General features: G+C 35.3%; 1 protein-coding gene across 5 annotated transcripts; it reads left to right on the top strand.

The window, feature by feature from the left end:
- Positions 1-1,330: 1,330 nt before the first annotated feature.
- Positions 1,331-7,742, top strand: LOC102603534 (cyclin-H1-1-like). 5 transcript variants are annotated; one of them, XM_006353943.2, is made up of 14 exons: positions 1,336-1,512; positions 2,095-2,231; positions 2,339-2,389; positions 3,566-3,644; positions 3,775-3,887; positions 3,966-4,039; positions 4,277-4,397; positions 4,485-4,553; positions 4,700-4,744; positions 5,718-5,795; positions 6,749-6,807; positions 6,890-6,974; positions 7,108-7,196; positions 7,299-7,742. In XM_006353943.2, the coding sequence occupies exons 2-14, from the start codon at positions 2,172-2,174 to the stop codon at positions 7,357-7,359; spliced, it is 984 nt and encodes a 327-aa protein (XP_006354005.1). In that variant the 5' UTR covers positions 1,336-1,512; positions 2,095-2,171; the 3' UTR covers positions 7,360-7,742. The 5 variants fall into 5 exon arrangements, with proteins under 5 accessions (XP_015167095.1, XP_006354005.1, XP_006354003.1 ...); XM_006353941.2 differs by having other exon boundaries at positions 2,086-2,231; XM_006353942.2 differs by having other exon boundaries at positions 2,061-2,231.
- The last annotated feature ends 224 nt before the right edge of the window (positions 7,743-7,966 follow it).

The raw sequence follows: 7,966 nt of genomic DNA, 5'->3' as shown, positions 1-7,966 counted from the left end.
CAATATACCATAGATTCAACTCAAAAACACCACCGGAAACATACACCAAACCAACAAGAAACTTCAACAACACAACCACAAAAATCAACAAATACAACCAACAACTTCAACAAACACAACCAATCCTTTCTCAATAAATAAAAGGGGCTTGGTGTGTGGGGGAAAGGGATCAACCCACACTAACTACTCACATACCTTAATAGGGATCACCCCCGACGATTTCCACGACGATCTTTGACGGAAACTCCTTGATCTCCTCTTCTCCTTCTCTTCTTTCTCTCTTCTTCTCTTCTTTCTCTCTAGAACCCTAACTCTAACTTTTTTAAAATGGAACTAAAATGATCCACAAGAAGCCTAACTCATCAATATAACCCCAAAAGAATTGATTTGTGAAAAGACCAAAATGCCCTTAAATTTCCGGGCGGATCCCCTGCCAACTGCCCAACTTTCAAAGGGCATAACTCGCTCATCCGAACTCGGAATCGAGCAAACTCGATGGCGTTGGAAAGACCATTCCACAAGCTTCGCAACCATAACTGTAAATACTCCTAACTCATCCTGAGCTAGGAGTTACGACTGCTCAAAATTGGCCAAAATTCACTGATTTCCATACTTGGCAAAATTTCCAAAACTTTAAAATTCTTTCCAAAAATGAAAATTTCCAATTCTAAGTCTCTTCAATTATTTCACATTGCCGGATGTTACAGTGGGATTGACAATTAATTTTACATTTAGTTCCTTTTTAAGCACAACAGTTAAGTTATTTTATGTATCAGAATTTATGTATCCGGCTAAATCTAATGTATCTAAATGCTACAATTTCTAAGAATTTTTTGTAAAATAGAAAAAAAATAGGGATAAAATGTAATTTAGATTTTACACTATGTGATTTATGTAAGTTATTTTTTCATAAAATATGATAACTCAGGATATACCTCTATCGCACTCTTTTAAAATATATGTAAGACTTAAGAAACTCTAAAAAAAGTACCATATTAATATGTTTGGTAGAAGAAGTATGTAACTTTACATTAATTGAATAGAGGGTAGTAAAATATTACAATAATATGTTTCTAACTATCTTATTTTATTTTGTGAGTCAACTCAAATTCCAATTCAATTTATGAGATATTATTAGAATCTCAAAATTCAAATGAATTTTTTGCAAGATATCTTTTCATATGTATTCGAAGTTTTCTTAAATTATGTTAATTTTTTAAATCTAATTTTCGAATATTTATATTTTATTTCTAAAGATTCAAATAATCTAAATTATAAAAATTAATTCTCGAAATTCGAAAATTTTCAGGTAAATTAATTGACGCAGAGGGAGTAACGTGATTGTGCGAGATGCTTTATACTTGCATAGCTTACGCATGAATAAATCAGAGCACTTCACAGTCACTGTACTGTGCTTATTAAATTTCCTCCATCACAAAGCCTTAAGCCCTTCCGGTATATTGACTCGCTGCTGGTCTCTCCGGCGATCGTTTCACCGGCGAAAAATCTGCGGTAAGTTCTCCGATTAACTGGATTTTTTCTCTATTTATTTCCTAAAACTAGGCCCATATCCAATTTATTTTCTTATGGGTCTGTACTTTCTTGTCCCCTTCGTGAGGTGGAAGCTTTAATTTGGTGTTAAAATTAGATACTACTCCATAAGAAGCTGAAAATACAGCTATTTTCCTGTGTTATTAGCAAGGGAAATGGGTGAGATAGTTTTTTTTGTGTTGTAATACTTGTCAATAATACTAATTTGGGTATTGCTTTACAACTTTAATTTATTTTTATTTTCCTCTAAATATTTTCTTTTGCTTAGCTTATATGGAGAAGAATAGCTTGTCTGTTTGACGAATGTTTTTCTGCTTTAGCTTTTACTCTGATGCTTTTCTGAATATCTACTATTATGTTTTTTTCAATTTTCTGATAACAACTAGTTTTGCTACAAGTATAAATATACATTGAAATCTATGATCTTATTTTAAAAATTTAGTAATTAGGTTAAATTTAATTGGTTCGATTGATTTTAGAATTATTTTGACACCACTATCTAGGACTAGGAGTGTTTATACATTATTTTTGAAGATCTTCTAGAGATGAAACGCTGGGCCGTGGCATAGTTTATTGGAAGATCACATCCAAACGAAAATTAGAATTGGCAGAGAGAAGACATGGCTGATTTTGTGACATCTACTCATAGAACCAAGTGGATTTTTACTCCCCAAGATATTGTGAGTTACAATTGTTCATCAAAAATCTCGGAGAATATCATTTTTTTTTTCGTTTTCCCATTTTTATTTGAATTTTTGGGTTTATGAATGGTTTACTGTATTCACAGAAACATAAGTATAAAGTTGCTAATCATAGAGCAAAACAAGCACTGGAGAAGGTATGCTAGCTCATTTTCTTAATATTTTTTTGTTTAATTAGCTTTTTCATTTTCTGTGTGCTTGTGGATATGTTTTCTTTTGTTGAGATACCCTTTTCACTTAATTAGTTTTTGTTTTGATGAAGGCAATATGAATGTGTTCTTTGACCTTTTGCTGTTGTAGTTAGTGTTTATCTTTAAGACTTGGTTCATGCACATGCATATTGAGATGTCCAAAAACATGGTTTGTATTCTGTAACTTGCTTAATCAATATGAACAAGGCAACATGAATAACAAATATGGTATAGACATGAAACGGTAAGTTAAGTGAATAGAATGAACCTGAGTTCTGATGCTGATAGCTAGCAGTGTCATCGGGTAAGCTTGATCTTATTGATATTATTCAGAACATGAAATCATAGAGCTTCAGAACTTAAGAACACAAAGAAAGAGTATAATGCTGGTAAAATGAGTAAAACGCGGATGGTTTACAATGAGTAGATGTAAGACTTTTCATAGCTAAACCTAAGAGAGCAACTTCTATGGTTCCCGCCCTCATAAAGTTCACTAATTGCACGTTTACTTCAGTTACGTAATGGCTGACGAGAGATCTTGGGCTCTTTCCCCATCGACTAGCGTAGATTGAGCCAGCTCTTTCCACAACAGCTGGCAGAGATCTCAGACTCTTTGGCAATGCAACGGCTGGACCCCTGAACTTATTTTGACCGTATCTTGTTAGGTCACAACCTGGTGCCCGGTCCCGTATTTTCGGAGCTAGATGGCTTTGCCGCTATGACTCTGGCTCCGACTGTCTTGACTCCAGATTTTTCATTGATAGGATTACCTTTACTGGTCACGTTCTGAGGATAGCATTTGGTGTTGTCCCTGCTGAGTCACTCTTGACCTACTCTTCTTTCCACGTGTCGTTTTTGATTGGCCCAAGTCTTAAGTCCGATTCTTGCCCCATAGAGTTGGACAGAGTAGAATTTCTTGTCCATTTTATGTGTTTGGTGTATGAAATTCTGTATGCCGGCCTTATGTTTTTTTCAAACAATTATGTTACCTTTCTCTCTGCTTCAACGATTTGCCTAATTTTATAGGCAGCATTACCTGAAACTTTATGGCCCAGAACATAGGTCTGATTTATAGTGCTTGTGGGTGTACGAATAATACTGATAGCTAATTCTGTTGTGAAGTATGGAACAACGCGAATGGAAGTTGATATTGATGGGTCGTTCTCGTATGCTGAAAGTCAAAATGACGCAAAAGATAGTGGTAAGATTGTATATTTTCAGACCAAAGTAAAACTAGAGACTATAAAGTTTCTGGTTTGCCTTCCTTTAATCTTGGAAGATAATCATAATTCTTATCATTCTTTTGGTTGCTATTTTGGTTGGCATGTTAGCTGAAAAGCGTCCTAAACCACTCAAGGTTGAAGAAGAACAACTTCTAAGGGCTTTCTACGAGTTCAAAATTCAAGACGTCTGTGATGCCTTTAAGTTCCCACGTAAGATTCAGGTATAAAGTTTTGAGTATTGGATCTGCTACTATAATGGATCAACTAGATGGTTAAACAGTTCTCATGCTTGTTTGTAGGCGACAGCTCTCATTTATTTTAAGAGGTTTTATCTACAATGGTCCGTGATGGAACATCACCCTAAAGACATTATGTAAGCTTCTTATCTATCTTCTCTGTGCTTTCTTATTAAAAAAACTTACTAGGCTCCCCCTATCTTTATGTAGTGTTTGGTTGGACATTTGGACAATAGTTACTTTTTCCAAATTCAAGTTGAAGTGCATTTTAAAAACATAAACAAAGTCATCTGGATTCCACATATATGAGGCATACAGTAGTTGATAGTTGACAGAGACAAAGCTTACTAGCTCCCCCTCCCCTCTTTTTGTAGGTTAACCTGCATATATGCAGCTTGCAAGGCAGAGGAAAACCATGTATCAGCTGAGGAGCTTGGGAAGGGTATTGGACAGGATCATCATGTAATCCTCAACAATGAGATGCTGGTTTTCCAGGCATGGGTTTTATTTGATGCTCGTGTCATTCTACAATTTCCTTCAAATCTTTTCTTAATCAACTTTTTTCTAACCTTTATTTTGCAGAGTCTAGGATTTGATCTAATTGTTTATGCTCCATATCGTGCTCTTGAAGGTTTTATCAGTGATTTAGAGGTCTTTTTCTGTTGATCTGTTACACTTGAACCCTTTGAGTAATAATTTCTGTGTTGATGTCTTCCTTTTAATTGGTAGTTATTTCCACTCCTTATACTGCTTCATTTCTTCATTGCAATTATTGACTATTGCTCTTGAAATTGTAGGAATTCTGTGGAGCTAAAGATGAAGACCAGCTTGTGGCACTGAAGGTAGTTGCTATTTCTTTTCGACAGGTTAAGTAGTTCAAGTGAAAAGCTCTCCCCGCTTACCTTGAGGTTGAGAAATCAAGTTACGAAGGGAGTAAATGGAGGAAAAGGGCCACAATTGACTCCTGGGAGGAGGTTGGGTTGGGTTACTGGTTAGTAGTGGGGTAATGTAGGTTAACATATAAAAACAATTTGTTATTTGCTTTTCCATGCAAATTGCCTCATGCAGAAATGCAGGGTAAGGCTGCATAGATTAGACTCTTGTGGTCCGGCTCAGCCCTTCCCTTGACCTCGCACATAGCGAGAGCTTTAGTGCACCGGGATACTTTTTATTCTATTTTCTTTTATCAAATAAAATGTTCTTCCACTATTTCTGCTCCTTGTAAATTTTGGCTTCTAACAATTGAATTTCATCCAATGTCGCCCAATAACTAGTAGTTTTGCAGTTAAACCACCCAAACCATGCGAATGATGTATGCGATATTGAAAATCTTCAGTTCTCCACCCAATGGAACAAATGCTGATTTCACTCTTCCCATTTCTATTGTTTGTAGTTCTTCCTTAGATAATCAAGGTTAATGCATCTTCTTGCTAGATTATCATCAATCTTCTTTCAAACATAACAAAGTTGGTGGCATGTTGGAGATATGGTGATTATTATAATTCAATTTATTCTTAGAATTTCAAATCATAGATCTCTATGTAGCTCATTGAGCTACTCACCAACTAATCTTTCTTTTATACTTCAATTTATTTGTTCAAAACATTTCAGTGTACACAACATGGGACAAGAAGAAGGAATAAACTTCCCTCATAAGTAGTTGGTTACATTCTGACATGCATCGATGCATTACTAACTGTAATTCATGTACTGTAGATGATGAATTAATTTTGTTATTCCTTAGTGAGTTCAATTTATATTACTCTGACCTTTGTAGTCGTCTACCAGCTAAGTTTATTTTCTTCTGAAGTACAGGGTTCACTTGATACTGCTAGGATTGAAGCAGATAAGATTATGCGTTCTGATGGACCACTTCTATTCCCACCTGGGCAGGTTATATTTTATCATTTATATACTATATTGAAATGATTTTATACTGTATGAATCTAATTACTGGCTCTTCCTATCTGCAGAGAATTATATTAACTGTTAAATACATCTTTGAGGCTTGCTTTGATCTTGTTGAAAGAAAAGTTTCATGTTCCACTCAGTCATAAACTTTTGAACTAGTTTGTTCCCTATCCATATTTTTTTATTTCATGTGAAGTGTGGATACGGAGAATGGATCCTCTGTTAACAACAACAACATACTCAGTGTAATTCCACAAGTGGGGTTTGGGGACGGTGGAATGTATGCGGCAGGCCTTTGTGGGGTGGAGAGGCTGTTTCAGAATAAATCATCTGTTATTGACAGATAATTTTCCTGGTATGGTTAGACCAGATCAAATCTAGCTTGTTTGACATTTTAAAAGAAGCAATTCTAGCTATAATTTCCCATAAGCTCCTCATAACTAGCCCTGACAATTAACTATGACTATCCCTAGTTTCTCCCGACTATCTCTGGCAACTAACCAAGGCTATACTTTTTGTCTGATGATTGATTGAAATTTTTTGGAGAGGAGGCTTTCCCATAGGTTCTTCTATATTTCCGAGGTTGTGGTTAGATTCTAGAGGAGCTCTTCTATATTTTGGCGACATTATGCCCATAGGAGTCATATTTATCACAGGACAAATCATGTGATATCGTTATTAGATGATAGCTGTTCTGACAGAGGACAAGACTGCATTATGGATAAAATTGAAATGCATAAGAAGAAACTTTTTCTGATGATCACTGAATGGTAACATAGTTGACTTCTGATGACCTTGTTGGATACCTCAGTGAAGCAAAACTCATGCTTTTGCGTTCTATGTGATTTGCTCTTTTAAAATGTGCTACTGATAATACTCACATGCACATCTTCTTAGATAATTTTCTGATTTAAGTTTCTTTTTCCTTATTTCAGTTGGCATTGACAGCTTTGCATAGAGCTAACGCAGCGCATAGCATATTTGATTTTGAGAGGTCCCAGTCCCTTTTCTCGTTTGGACAGAATCCACAATTATCACTAACATTCTGATTGACATGATAATGATTCTTTAAACAGGTACCTAAGAAGTGTCCTATCACATTATGAGCCAGCTCATGCCATTTCAGAACTTGCTGGTTCTATAAATGCCATTGATTCTTTGGCAAGTACTTAACCTTGTTATTACTGCATGCCTGGAATGGTTTATCTTTCTCATCCTACTGACTTCTTCCCCGAAATCTTCATTTGGGTTTAACATAGTCCTCTTACTGCCTGAACTCCTGGCATTTGAACAGGTTGGCAAACTTTTGACTCCGACTTCCAAAGATGTGAAGCACGTTGATCGGAAACTCAAATCATGTCTTGATCCGGGTTCACATGACAAGTGCGTTCAATCAACTCTGATTTGATTATCATTTTTCCATCTTTTGGTTTTTGCGATAATTTATTGGCCCAGCCAAAAAATGATACTGGTTTGTAAATGCAGGAGTAAAAAAAGGAAGCATAGATCCAAAGATAGCTCACATGAGGCTACAGACATATCTTGAACTGCTCTAACTCAAGTTTGTAGCTTCAAAGCATATCTTATTTGGCCAGTGGAAATAGTATTTCTCATTGCTGCTCATCAGTTTCCTAATATAGAACAAAAATTCAAGCTAGACTGGAAGACATTGTCTACAACATCTGCATCAGGTTGAGAGTAGAAGTAGAGGCGGGTCGAGGATTTAAGATCACAAATTTCTCAAGACTTTCTTTTTTCTTAAATTTTGTAATATGAAATCAATTAGTGTCAAATTAGTTGGGACGACGGTAATAGTAGTTTAAACTTTCAGTGTTAGTTAATCTAAAATTTACTGTTTGGAGATGTAAAAGCTCACTTTTTAGAATTGAGAAAGTTGTTCTTAATGAAAACTTCAAAGTTTAATATGCAGTTCTTGCTTTTTTAAAATTTCATTGGAATGAATTACAAACAAGAGATGTTTTTCTTAAATTCCGTATTTCAAAAGTTTCATGACTCCTCTCCTTTTTTTTTCAAAACAAAAGCTGCAGAGCTTGTTTAAATTTGCAATTTATTATAACTTCAGACACACGAGTATGAAATTCACATGTCTAAAGTTATGTATCTTATATGTAACACAAATATATATATATATA

The sequence above is a fragment of the Solanum tuberosum genome, unplaced genomic scaffold (genome assembly GCF_000226075.1).
Source record: "Solanum tuberosum cultivar DM 1-3 516 R44 unplaced genomic scaffold, SolTub_3.0 scf00164, whole genome shotgun sequence".
In the NCBI taxonomy this organism is placed as follows: domain Eukaryota; kingdom Viridiplantae; phylum Streptophyta; class Magnoliopsida; order Solanales; family Solanaceae; genus Solanum; species Solanum tuberosum.
The sequence above is the reverse complement of the archived record's forward strand: the minus strand, read 5'-3'. Positions and strand labels throughout refer to the sequence as shown.

Bases quoted from the DNA above. Each gene is read 5' to 3' on its own strand.
- LOC102603534 (XM_006353943.2), top strand. From the start codon at position 2,172: ATGGCTGATTTTGTGACATCTACTCATAGAACCAAGTGGATTTTTACT. The intron at 2,232-2,338 runs GTGAGTTACAAT...CTGTATTCACAG, and splicing joins TTTTTACTCCCCAAGATATT to AAACATAAGTATAAAGTTGC. The intron at 6,808-6,889 runs GTCCCAGTCCCT...TTCTTTAAACAG, and splicing joins AGCATATTTGATTTTGAGAG to GTACCTAAGAAGTGTCCTAT.